Raw genomic sequence first — 13,817 nt, 5'->3', positions numbered from 1 at the left:
TGCAGAGGTCAAAGACATCCCTTAATGTTTACTGGAGCCACTGGTGTGTTGTCTGCTCTCAGGAATGGCTGTGTGCATTGATCAGAGCACTGAGGTTCAACCAGCAGCACACTGAGCCAGGATTTAGCCTTTAATATTACTGCAGCCCATATGTTCACACCAGTTTGTGGCAAACTGGATCAGGTTTTTTCAGGAAGAAACCTAAATTGATCTATCAATGTGTTGCTGAGGAAAGGATTTCATTAGCAATAAGATTTGCTACACCAGATGATCAAACACCTGGTCTGAATTAGCAGGGCCTGTGTAAAAATGGTCCCCTCATTTTAAAAGCAGCTTGTGTAGTAGAGCAGGAAGAAACATCCCAGCTCAAAAATAGTATCATTCTGCAGCAGAATGCTTAGCTGGTCATTTTGTCTATTATTGGGTTGAGGGCAACTGTATGAGGAGAAGGATGTTAGGGATCCTCAAACAATACACATCACACTGGAATATAGCTCCAATGAAGAAACAGTGGAAAAAGGCAAATACTGGGCTGCAGCATCAACAAAAACCTCAACCCATGGGCTTCACAATTTATCAGTTCAGTATGATCTTTGTTATGGCTTCAGCAAGCTCTGATGTTTGGTTATGTCTCAAAAATCCAGACCTCACGTATCCCTCATTTGTAGATTTATAAAGACACTCTATACTCCTCACACACCTTCAGCAGCTTTGCCTTCATGGAAGCTGTGATGGAGGTTGGGTTGATGAACTGGAAGGACGGAGCAGCATTATTGGGATACTGGACAGGGAACATCACCAGCATCCTGACTCTGTGGTTGCCGCAGTGCACCGACACCGTACAGCTGCGGCTCACCGCATCCATCTGTGAGGAAATGCAATTGCGCTCTAGTTAGATCTCCCAGGATTTTTACACTTACAGTGGCTTAAATTCATGCTGAGGCACTGGTTCCTCTGCACATCAGATGAAGTCACGCTGTTCTCAAGGGCAGGGAACACAGTGACAGCAAAAAGCCCCAGGCAGATGGGGACAGGCTCAGCTCACACCAGCAGAATAACATTCCAGCATCCCAGCATCTGGGGACCATGGCCAGCCCAGGTAGCACCAAGAAAGGGGCTCTGCACCCCACTGCACCCCAGCCCACTTCACTTGGCCATGGAGAGCTCCAGGCCCAGCGCAGCAGCAATAGGCAACTTCTAAGATCCTGCACCACTGTCTCAGAAAACTATATCAGGATCATGCCATGAGCTGTGAAACCACAGGGGTGGGAAAAGGAGACAGGCAGCTGCCTCAGTCTCCCATCCCAGTTCAGTGCTGTTCCTACAGCCAGCTTCCACACACAGAGAAGAGTCTGGAGTGCAAGGGAGAGGGTAAAACTGAGGGACAGAGTTCAGGATAGGGAGGGCTCAGAAGATGGGATTCAGAACCAGTTGGAATGAGATCAACTGCATGGAACAAGTCACCTTCCACTCTGCAGTCTAGGCAGAGAAGAAAACACCATCCAGTCTTCTCAAGATCAGCCAGTGTACTTACTGTGCTGAAACATTTCTCTCACACCAGTGTCTGGGATTATCCTCTTTCTTACTACCCCTGGCCAAGAGGATCTTGACAGCTCAAAATAAAACTTGTTTACAGACAGCAGTCACTGCAGCAAAAAAGGTTCCCCTCTAAAGGCTCCAATAAGCCAGCCTGCCCACATTCTCTCCTAATAAGCCAGGAAAAGGAAACTCTGTACCTCCACATTGACATTTCGGATCTGCACATTGATCAGTGAAAACTCCTGCTGCAGTGTTTGAGGCAGCCCCAGTTGGTCCGTTTTCTTTCCCACCAGGGGGTCATTCAGGAAATCTTCTTTTAAGGCTGACAGGAAAGATGAAAAACAAGTTAAGGCAAGCTATAACACGCAGAGTTTTTCACATGATGTCAGGAGGAAGCCAAGACAGAAGGTTTTCCTCTGCTCTTCTGACACACGGAGGTATGAGTTTTACCTGGAAAAGACCTGTGAGCTGGAGGGTCTCAGCTGGTGTTTGGAGGCAAGTTTCTGACCCTTCCAAAAACAAAAGCTGTCAGCACACAGGATTACCAGGAAGGTTACAGAATCTGCCTGTACTCTGTACAGTCCCAATTGGTCCTTCTCTTCTCATGTGAGACCCTTTTTCCTCTCTGCACAGCGCTGCCAGAGTCACAATTGACTGAACTGGAGCATCTCAGTTCAGCAGGAAAGAACTGCAACCCTAGCAGTCTCCAGGAGGAGCTCTGGTCTTTGGGACTAACACCCCATCACTCCTGACTTTCAGGGAAAACTTCCAAAGCATAACAATGCTTTGGGAGAGAGCAGGGAGTATTTCTGGTCCTAATAGAAGCTTAATTCATTTGCAGCAGCCATTTACATTTAATGTTGCAAAGCACTCTAGTGCCTTAACAGCCTTTAAAGACTCATCAAAATACTGGGTCCAACTCTCCAGCTCCAGCAGTTTTTAGGAGGACAATAACCCCTGAAGGCCAGAACACATTTAAACAGCCAGGCAAGCGCTGCAGGACACAAAGAATTACAGTTAAGATAATAAACTTCACTGAGTTTCAGAAGAATTGGTCTCTGCCTGTTGTTGTGCCTGGCTTTTGCTTCGTTTCTTGCTGTGTACCTCCATTAGGGCATTTTAGTCTGGCACTGCTTCTTAAGAAGGCCAAATATATTTTTTGATGATGGTTCCAATGATAGAAGAGGAGTCCTGATTTTTCTGCTGTCATTCTCACACTTGCAATATCACACTGCATAGACGACTCCCAGCAAAAACAAATGCAAAGAAATGCAAGAAGTTGACCTTTTACAGGCATCTGACTAAAAGTTACTGACTTTGCTGCAGGGACAAATATCTGGTATTACCACTACCCAATGGGTTGCTGGATTTGGATAGGTAGGATGCTTAGCCAATCATTCTTGTTTGCAATTCTATTACAGCACTCAGATATATTCCAGAAAAGGGAGCTGAAAAGGAGATTAAAGGAAGATCAGTGGTTCTCAGGGAAGATAATTATTTCTAGCTCAAGACACCATATAGCTTACTAAAAAGCCATCTCTGAGGTTCCTAGTATGGGCAGTACCCTCCCTTTGTCTTCTCCTCCCATTCCCTTCCAATTAGTTTTTAATCCTCCAAAGCCATGCATTTGTACAGATTCCTAAAACTCCTCTATAAGCAGCTGAGAGAGCTGTGCAGTGAAGGCACAGCTGGGGCTCTCTCATTCACCTGCAGAGCACTGATCTCTTCAAAAGATTCCCCCAAAGTGCTTTACTAATGTAACATGGAGCCTTTGTCTGCAGTTGAAATGCAACCACCCCCAGGGTGAAACATCAACAGTCCACAATAGCTTCTTGGCTAGAAAGAACTGAAATTCCTGCCTAGGGATTTGCTTCTGCATTAATCCTGCAGTTGTGTTATTTGCAGCAAAATCTACCCTGCTACAGAACAGCCACATTCACTCCCTTTGGCCCTGAGGAAAACTGTAACAGTCTGAACCAAAGAAGAAACCCCATGGAAACCAGACCCACACAGAAACCACATGGGATGTTTGGATGTGCCTCATCAGAGACAGTGGAAGTGTTAACTCTCTCCTGTGGAAAAAAGAGAGGTCAGGCAGCCAGAATGAGAATGCTCCCAGCTGAAGCAAGAGAGTTATGCTGCCCCAGAAGTACTGCTTATGGGGAGCACAGGTATCTGGGGCTTTTCCCATCATGTTATAAAGCCCTGACATAGACAGAAGTTCTGATGGCTTTCAGAAACTTGTTCTGTTGCCACACAGGACAGGAGGCAGAGAGGAACTTCACTGCCAACTGCTGAACAAGAAACTTCCAGTTAGGAAGGGATGCTTTCACTAAGTGACCCCACAATTCCTCCTTTATTCAAACGATAGACATTAGACCACTTTCTCCCCTTCTCTGTAGTTTACTGGCAAGCCAAAGGGAGAATCAAATTGCTTCCCCATAAATCCATCACATGGAGACCCACTGTGGCACAGCTACAACACTGAAAGGAGCTGTGAATTTAAACCCAAACTGGCATGAAGGCACTGGTGCACCCAATTCTTCTTCCCCAGTGTAGCTGTAGAAATCCCTTTAGATACCTTTTTCCCATGCATATCACCATGTGATGCTATAACCTCTTCTTGTACTTACACTGTTCAAACACTAACCCTGAATGTTTAACCTGGCCAGAGCTTTAACCACACAAATCCTCCTTCATGTTCCTTGCATGCTTTCTTTTCTGTAGGGACAAACAGACACTTTCTGTCAAAGTGTCCCTCATCCACAGTACCTTAGAAGCCAGGGATACTATCCCTCCCCCTCTACTCTGCCAGTCTTCAGCCACCTCTCCTCAATACATAACCAAAAATTCATGTATCTACTTCTGGTGAAGACACCAGCAAACACCTCCTTGTTAGATCAGTTCACACAGTGACCCCAGCAGAAGTGTTTAGGTACTAGGTGTGATATAAGCAGCTTGTGTCAAAGTGCCTTACTCACACACTCCCTCTTCCGTGGGCTTATCTCTCATCTTAAACTAATCTTTCGGCAACAAGCCACAACTACAACCTAAAAAGCATGCAATTAAATGAAAATCATTACAAGGAAGAGCTTCATTTCACAGCTAGAATCATTGTGTTGGAAGAGAAAAAACTTGGGAAGACCATCCTGAGGAACCCCTAGTGGTTTTCCTCCTCCCTGATGAGGAATCCATTAAACCTTGAAACAGCAGCAGGCTGTGCTTTGCCTATATTTTCTTATGCTAAGATGTATCTTCTTCCCAACACAAAGATGCTGGTGTTTGAGGTTCCACAAGCCATCACTTCTCTCACCTTCCTCATCCCCATGTCCAGAGTTATGCTGGGGCTCCGTGTCCTGGGGGTGAAGGGTCTTGTCTGGCTCTGGCAGATGAGAAATCCCATCAATGAGGTCCTCAACTCCATCCAGGATATCATTAGCACAGAGCTGAAAAGAACAAACACACCCACATGCTGCAAAAAGAATCCAAGTTGTGGGAAGAGCCACCACTGAACAACTCACTTCTCCAGACAGATGGATTTGCAAGGTAGGCCTATCCACGCAACAGTCATGACTAAGGCTGCATTGTTCCTGTGGCAAAGACAGGTGATCTTTCACTTTCCAGCACCCTCAGTTCTGTCATCTCAGACAGCCTGGCCAAATCTCCTGCTCACTTAAAAAGCCACTTAACTGACAGGCCCAGTCTAAGAAATAGAGGTTTACCTTTAGTCAAAACTAAAAATGATATTACTTTAATTCCTTGAATTAATTTGTTAAAACTTGGTTAATTTTTTAGATCATATTTAGCATTGATATTTACACTCCAGTAGGATCTAGAGACCCAGATACATACATGGGGCCCTATTGTTCTAGGTACTGTATCAAAATGAGACTATAAAACCCTGGATTTTAGGTTCAGCACAAGAAAACTGGGAAGATGAAGGGAAGAGAAAGGATAACGTGATGTAGCAAATTACAGCATTGGTCACCAGCAACATGCCATCATGTGCGTAGTTTGATCCAGACAAAGACAAGGACAAAAGAGTGGGAGCCAGTAGAGGAAAAGTAAAGGCTCTGACATGAATGAACAATTGATATAAAGACAGGAAAGAAATCAAATGTTCACAAATATATCAGGTAGGAGTAAGGGGTCATTTTTCACAGAGAAAGTTTGTTACAGACCTGCAGGACTCCTGCAGGATCTGTGCTGGGACACATGCTTCTCAACATATTCATTAAAAACCTGGAATAGGAGGTGAATAGCGACATGACCAGGTTTGCTGATGCCACCAAGTTTTTCAGGGCAGTAACAAGTGTGGCTGACGGCAAACAATCACAAAAGGACCTTACAAGAGTAATTGTATTAAAATTAAAGACGAACTTCGGCTCAGATAAATATAAAGCAACATACATCAGGAAAAATGGCAAGCTCAAGCTGAGGGAACAAGATGTAAAAGCCAGACTAAGCTGATGATTTCATGGAATTATGCCAAACAATTTACAAACTAAACTGACTACTGAGAATTCTCTGAAAAGAACAAAGCCCAGCTCTCCATCCCCAAAGTATACACTAGAACTGAAATAGGGTCGTGAAAGGCAAAAGGACAATCAAAGTTCTAGTACAAAGGATGAATTAAATCAAGACCTTTTGACTTGAAAAACGAGGCAGCTGAGAAGGATATGATGGAGGCCTACAGAATCATCAGTAGCACAGAGAATATGGCTCATTTCATCTTCAATGGAATTAAATTAGGTGGCAAAATAAACAAATGAGCTGGTTTTCCACACAACATGCAGAAAAGCCATGGAACTCCTTGTTGTTATGATGCTTAAGGCAACAAAAATTTACACAGGTCCAAGAAAAAACAGAATAAGTCTATGGAAGTGACACTCATCAAGCTCTATCTCATAAAAAGCTGCCAGACTCAATGAGTCTTTAAGTGGCAAACAGCAGGAGGCTGACAGGGCATTTGAGAGAGACATCACTCTAGGCCTGCCTCTTTCTTATCCCCTCCCAAGCTGAGAATGTGACTGGGCCATGTGGCCCACTGTGGCCATATGAACCTCTGGTATGAGCCAGCACAGCTGTTCTAGTAATTGTATGAGAATCTCTGACTGCTGCAGATCCACACACCCACACCACCCACCCCAGGCTTAGAGGCAATGGACACAAGGGGAGGTAGAGGAGGGCACAATCCCTACATTTACCTGGCACCTAAACCACCAAGAAATAGTCTTGCAGCCACGGACGTGGCATTTTAGAGGCAATGCAGGCAGTAACTGCCCTCTACCTTCTCCAAACAAACTTCTGCACTTAATGTTAAGACAACAAAGCAGCCTTGCACAGCCACAGAAACTTTTGAGACACAGGCTCAAAAGAGAAGACCCATCACAGTCTCCATGGGGATGTCTTAGGGCTGGAGCTGAAATGGAAAGTGAAACAGCAACTGGCTTCTGTGTCTGCTGCTCTGTACTATCAGAGGAGTGACTGGGAGTGCAAGGAAGGGGAGGTGAATCCAGCCTGTAAGAAAACTGCCTGCAGTTGAGGAGCCAGAGCATCCACGTACCCTCTGCAACTGAGAGTCAATCCGCCACATGCGCAGGGTCTGATCCCGGGACCACGTAACCAGCTGGAAATCTTTAGAGCCTAAAGAGGACAGAAACAATTAGAGACCCCACTGGAAAACAGAGACTATCTCAGCCCTGTGCTTAGAGAAAACAGATTCAAACAAGTAGGCATATCCAATGGATAAGGCAAAGCAAGGCCTTTTCTGCTTTGAATTAACCTAGGTACATCAGCCTTTGTGCCCACACCACAGTCACCACACCTCTAAACAGGCTGTGATTTTCAAGCCAAAAGCACAAAGTATAATGAATGTGATGCAACCAGGAATAAACAAGACCCACAACAATATTTATTTAAATAGAAGAAACAGTACAGTAAAAATGTTTCTCAACTATAACTGTAAAGTCTTTTAGTTCATCAAATCTTTTTCATGAAGTAGATGTTTTAAAACCTTTCTAAGCAATGAGAAGGTGGTTCTGCCCTTCGTCTTCTTGCTTCTGAAAGAGTTGGATGATGCCAAGTCCAGTTGTAAGGAAATAGATCTAACCACGTACTATCTATCAACAAGCAGAGGTACACAGACCTATTTATGTCCATGTTTAGGTCTTGTGATACAGTTTTAAGTTTCCCTTGTCAAACAGCTGCTATGCTTAAGAATTTGCTGCTGCACAGCTGCTTCCTACACCCCTCTGCTGAGGCATAGGGGCTGTCTAAATACAGCACAACAGACTCTGTGGAAGGAAATTTGTGCTATCTTGGTTGTCTCCACATTGAAGCAGACTTGGAATGTATGTGTGATTGATTTATGTTGCTTGAGACAAGCAAGACATCCAATCCCAGGTATGTATCTATTAACACAGCTAAGACAACCAGCTGTAGCTCAAGCCTGCTTCAATGTTCATTCACAAACTGTCTTAGACTGTGCCTTCAGATGCTAAGTTCTCCATTGCTCTCCTCTTTTTGAAAGAGGAAAGTCAAGGTATGGAGAAGGAGGTGACTGAACAGCCCCAGCAGTTGGTGGCAGAGGGATGGACCAGCACTTTTACGCAGCACTGCAAAGCTGTAGCACAAGTGACACCAAAGCCAGACATGCACATTCTGTCAGTGGCAGCTGAAGTGCTGGAAACAAAGCTGTGCTCTGTGTGGTTATGCAACCTCTGGTATGGAATCTCCTATTCTTAGCTGCTTACACTAGAAAATTTAGTCAGGACTGAACTCTAACAGCAGATTCTCCCAATTTATTCCTCCCTTGCCTTGGCCAGCACACAGATAAGGTGGGCTTGCTGGGTCTGTGGTCTGGGATATACTGGAGGCTGCTGATCCAGACCATGATATGAGGGGTTAACTGGTTAGCCTGTGGCTCTAAGCAGGGAAAGGATGCCTGCACTCATGCACCTATCCCATAATTTGCACAATTTATTCTGAAAGATTCATTTGAAAAGAGACTCCCAGGAGAGTGGAAGCAATGAGAGTCACCACTGACCCACTCAGCATTAGGTAGATTTGCTTTGTTAGCATGGAAGCAAGGCAGTGCTTCTGTAAGCACTGCCACAAAACCAGTACAGAACAGCTGCAGTTTGAGGGGGGCAGTGGGGGGCAGGAAGGTGGGCAGGAGCTACTTCAAAGGAAAGGCAAGAGTCAAACAGCAACAGCAAACAGCCAGGTCTCCACACCCCTGGATAGCTGACAGCCACAGTGTAGGAAAGAAAGCACATTCAACCCTGAACTCACCTTCTTTCTGCTTCCTCCACTGAAACTCCAGCACCACATCATCATGTCCCACAAAAGTGTGGACAGGCGTGTTCAGGTCAAAGACATTCCAGAGGAGGAGACTGTTTTCCCGACGGAGCTGGGGGACCATCACTGTCACCAGTCCATTGCTGAAAGGCTTGGAGAGAAACACCCTTCCAGTTAGCCAGGGAGAATTATGTTCCCATACTGCTATTATCCATGCTCTCATTCTTCCCTTTTCTCACCAACACAAATGCAAAGGTTTTAAATGAGTTCAGCACAAAACAGAACCAGGCCAAAACCTGGGACAGTACAAGGCAGTTGTGCAAAACCACTGTATTTCAAGGGGTAAGAGATAATGCAGCTTAATTAACATGAGTAACTTCTTTCTGCTGCTTCTTCACTTTTCCCCATCTGTGAGGCTGGAAGGATTTCACCACTGACTTTTCACTGGGGATCCTTACTGCAGTCTGCCTGGAGCTGCAAGAACTGCTACCTGGGGACTGAGCCCCAGCAGCTCCTCAGGGTCACAGTGCTTAGAGAAACACGGAAACCAGTCCTACACCCCTCTCTGTTTGGACAGGGAAAGAGGATCAAGATTCAAGGCACAGCACTGGCTTCAGGCCACATTCAGATCTCTGGGGATTATGACTGATGTTAAGAGCCTTAGCTTCACATGGGTGGGTGCTCACTCACTCTCCTCAATGCCCCCATAGTGTGGATGCTGCTTTTCTACATCTTTTAGGCACCAAGAATAATTTTTAAAATCAACTTAATGTCCACAAGTAGAATTGGTGAGAAACCCTATGGCATTTCTTTATTTAATGTCTCTGTGCATTTTTCTCAGAGCACAAGTGGAACTGGTGGGAGTTTCTCACTCACCGTGTATCTTGCCTTCCAGACAGGAACCTGGCAGGGAAGGATATTGAGGTATTTCCGAGGCTGACGGTAATCCCAGAACTTGAAATAAAAAAACAAACCAAGAGAAAGGCAAGCAAAGGCAGGAGTCAGCTGGCTATACTTTCGGGCTGTAGTTTTCCATGTGGCTTGCAGATAGAACAGACCAAAAAGCATGCCAGGGTGCCCACAGCATCATTAGTAATCCCATTCATTAACAGCAGAGACAGCCCCAAAGGACAAATACCAAGCTATCAGCATCTGGCAGCATCCCTTAGAAAATGAGTGACTTGGGGTCATATTCACAGCAATCATAGCTTGAGTAATTAGAGCAGGGAGACAGGCAGCCTGCTTGGGCTTTCAGAACTACAAGGTACCCTGCAGGCTGCCAGTCAGTGTGCCAGTCCAGGCTGGAGGCAGGCCCACCCTGCTGTTACTGCTAATTTTCTAATGAAGAATCTAACCTTTTGCTTTGCTAGAATACACATCAATTGCATTTGCCTCAGAGCTTCGTTCAATGTGAATGAACTCAATTTGGCTGACATACAAAGCACACTATTTCCCCCCAGGCAAGAGGCCCTGCACAGCAGTGCTTGCAGGCAGTCTCTTATTGATACTCCTGTTCAACATGAGTATGGAAACTCCAGGGACTGAAGTATGTCTCCCTTCAAGTTGCTATAATCAGCTCGAGGCTGGCAACTTGCATTTTAGGAAAAAGGCTCTTCTGGCGTGTGTGGTCTGTTCCTTCCTGGCAAGCAACAGGCAGAGGCAGTTGTTTTCAGCTTCAATACTGCCCTAATCACCACAGATATGTGGCAAACATATGTGCACCCATTCCTCAATGACCTATCTGCCTGTTCTGAAAGCGCAGTCCTGGCTCAACACACCAGGTGTCCAGAATCCAAACAATAAAGATCCAGAATCTTGCCAATGGCAAAGCATTACCACAAACTTCAGCAGCAGCAGAAGGGGATCTGCTCCACCATCCTTCCTACTCCCTAGCAGGAATTGCAGAAACAACACTTACCCTGACAGAGTTGTCCTGGCTGGAAGTGGCCAGTGTATACTCATTATCAGGATGCCAGTCCAGACCGTGGATTTTGGAGAGATGAGCTGCCAAATACTCCACTGCAGTGCTGGGTTTCTGCAAGGAGAGACATTGCCCTTCTCAGCACAGGACATCTGACATTTGGTCTAGTTCTTTGGAATAAAAAGAGACACTTTAACCAGGGCAAGAGAGTTAGAACAAGCACCCCTGCTGGGGAATGGCAAATAGCTCAGCAGAAGTAGCTGAAGAAAAAATCCTGTGAAGGTATGGCAAATTCCAGTCACCAAGTGCAATCCCAACCATACTTTATACTAATTTAAACAGGTAAGTACTATAAGATCAAAAGGAAAATGTTGATGGGTACAGTCTCTGAGGAAGGAGTCTACCTACAAACTCTCTTCAAGCTCTTGGACTCTTTTCTCTCTGGTTTAATTCTTTCTGATTTAAACTGACCCACAACAGAGCTCTGGGATAAAGTAGTACATTTCCTCAGTATTTATCTGTCACCAGAGGAATATCTGTATTGGGTAGGTGGGAATATGTACAGATTGCTCAAAAATCCTTCAGCTTACCCTTTTATCCCATATTCGGACATCCCCATCGTGGCTTGTTGCTAAACAGTTGGCATTTTTCTTGTTCCACTTCACCTGGGAAGCTCCAGCTGCAGTGCAAACAGAGCAGGCCAAAACAAGCAGTTAAGGAGGAAACAGCACAGTAGTCCTGTTGCCTGGACCTAGAGGTGCTCTTAGCCCAGGAAAGGCAGTTCAGAGGAACAATACCCCAGAAGCCAGGATGAAGCATGGCATGAAAATTATTAACTCCTGGTTCCTCAGAGTACCATTTGTATCCTCAGAACAGCAAAGCAAGTGTTCCAGTTGCATGCCTAGAGATCTTTATCACATCTTCTAGCCAGGGGCTGTACCTGATTAGAATATTCATGTCCATTAGCTCTGATGGAACAACTTCCTCCAGACAAGAAATGTAGGTTCATCACCTCCTTCCCAAATCACCTCTCTTTTTATTCAAGTTACTTCTAAGTGCTTAGGGCCTGTTTCATCTCTTTACTACCCCCATACTATCAGCTGCTACATAGGCAACTAGTGCTATTGATCTGTGGCTAAAATACAGGTGTAGGAGAAGGCTGCAGTGCAGGTGACCCTGGGTGTGGCCAGCTGGAGGTGGACTCACTGAGTGGACCAGAAGTCCACCTATCAAAATACACCACAGAAGTCAAAGACATCAATAACAGTGTAAAGAAACTGGATGATGGTCCAGATATATGGGATCCCATATATATGGGATATCATGAAGACTCAGTCAAATCAGATGATGGATTGTTATTTCTAATACAAACAAAGTACAGCTTCAGTTAATGTGGATTGTTCAGATATTGTAAGCATAATGCATCTGTTCATTCTTATTCTGCCAGTATTTTCAAACCTTTTGAGCTATCAGAAAGGTGAGATCCATGAGCAAGCTGAACAGATCTCAGCCTGCTGCTATTCCCCACCTCCACTACCCACCTCCTGCTGCATGGTGAGCAGATTCATCCTGACAACCTGGCAAAAAGCTATTCTGGGGGATAAAAAGCTGCAAATAGACTGCCAGTTGATTGATTTGATCCACTCACTGAAGGGTATACAAATGTCTGGACCAGCATTAAACATCACCAGGCACAGGAGGAAGGAAGGAAGCAAATAAGCTTTCTGGGGAGCAGGCTGCTGGGCTGGCTCAGCCGTGAAACCTCACCCCACACACCAGAACCGACCACTGTTTCTCTCTGACTCAGGAGGGTTTTTGCATTTCTGTGACAGAGAGGTTTGCTGGCTGGGAGGGGAATGGGAGCTGCTGCAGATGTGTAGCCTAAGGAGATGTAAGCAGCAGAGCATGAGAGTTACACATTGTGAGGATTGCTCCAGTACTGGGGACAGTAACTCAGTGAAAGGACATTTTGCTCATCATCCATGCCCAGTCCCAGCTCCAGCCAGTGAGGACAGACACGCAGCACCAGGCAGCAGGTGGGATTGCAGGGGCTGCACACTCACCCTGCCAGCAGCCAGGACAAGAGCCTTTCCAGAGAAAGCACAGCTCAAAGACAGCACCTTGTTGCAGGTGTCGCAAGGAAGTGGATACAGCCAGCTGCTGTACCCAGCCCTGAGTGAGTGAGGGGACAGGCTGGCACAGAGAGCTGCCTGGGGTATGGTTTAGCTCCTCAGCTGATACAGTCACACATAAAAGGACATGAGGAAACCACAGGCAGGCAACCCAGGACAAGCAGTGCAGCAAGGTGGTTAAGCAGTGAGGAAGCTCCATGTGGCCGTTCACCAATGTCAGGGCAGCGAGTCCAAGCAGCATAACTGCCCTCCATGCCTGAGAACCTCAAGGGGCTCCATATCTCTTCTGAATCCTGCTTCTCTAAAAGGAATGGTGAACTGGAGCCTCTCAGGCTGCTCCTACACAGGACAATTACACATGGTGGCACTTCCATACTTTGCCATGCCTGGCCTTGGAGCATGAAGGGAGGGAAGAGTAACAGTAGTGGCATGCAACAACAATGTTGTTTAATGCCTACAGGACACACATCAGACTTACCAACTGCAGAGAGTGAGACCGTGGGCTTCCTGGTGTCTCTGAAATACAATGTGGCCACTGTGAGTACACACAGCATAGTCCAACCTTCCTAGCAAGCTCCCTGCTATTCCAGCACTGTTATTGCTGCCTTGGGACCTAATGTACCTTCTGCTTAAGCACCAAAATACATCAGCATTAAATGGAATAAAGGTGACCAGCTGGAGGATGACAACGACCATCCTGGAAGGGTTCAAGTCCAGGTTGGATGGGTCTTGGAGCTATCTGGTCTACTGAAAGGTGTCCCTGCACTTGGCAGAGGGATGGATCGAGATTTTGAAGGTCCCCTCCAACCCAAATCATTCTATGATCCTGTCTTGCCAGCACATGCAGCAGGAATTTTAGGATAGAGCTGGACTGGACTAGATGGAGGAGAAACATACACAAAGCGTGGCATATTGCACCTGAG

At 45.8% G+C, this 13,817-nt stretch overlaps 1 protein-coding gene across 3 annotated transcripts in view; it reads right to left on the bottom strand.

Moving 5' to 3' along the window:
• WDR59 (WD repeat domain 59) overlaps positions 1–13,817 on the bottom strand; it is a 49,049-nt gene that overhangs the window by 23,184 nt on the left and 12,048 nt on the right. For all 3 annotated transcript variants that reach the window (XM_063411032.1, XM_063411030.1, XM_063411031.1), the window contains exons 6-14: positions 13,373–13,410; positions 11,353–11,441; positions 10,760–10,876; positions 9,718–9,795; positions 8,836–8,992; positions 7,106–7,185; positions 4,853–4,985; positions 1,737–1,861; positions 701–865 (exon numbers count right to left, since the gene is read on the bottom strand). In XM_063411032.1, coding sequence (XP_063267102.1) covers positions 701–865; positions 1,737–1,861; positions 4,853–4,985; positions 7,106–7,185; positions 8,836–8,992; positions 9,718–9,795; positions 10,760–10,876; positions 11,353–11,441; positions 13,373–13,410 — 982 coding nt within the window. The remainder of the gene's footprint in view (positions 1–700; positions 866–1,736; positions 1,862–4,852; positions 4,986–7,105; positions 7,186–8,835; positions 8,993–9,717; positions 9,796–10,759; positions 10,877–11,352; positions 11,442–13,372; positions 13,411–13,817) is intronic.

This window comes from Prinia subflava, chromosome 13, assembly GCF_021018805.1.
Source record: "Prinia subflava isolate CZ2003 ecotype Zambia chromosome 13, Cam_Psub_1.2, whole genome shotgun sequence".
Taxonomy (NCBI): Eukaryota; Metazoa; Chordata; class Aves; order Passeriformes; family Cisticolidae; genus Prinia; species Prinia subflava.
The sequence above is the reverse complement of the archived record's forward strand: the minus strand, read 5'-3'. Positions and strand labels throughout refer to the sequence as shown.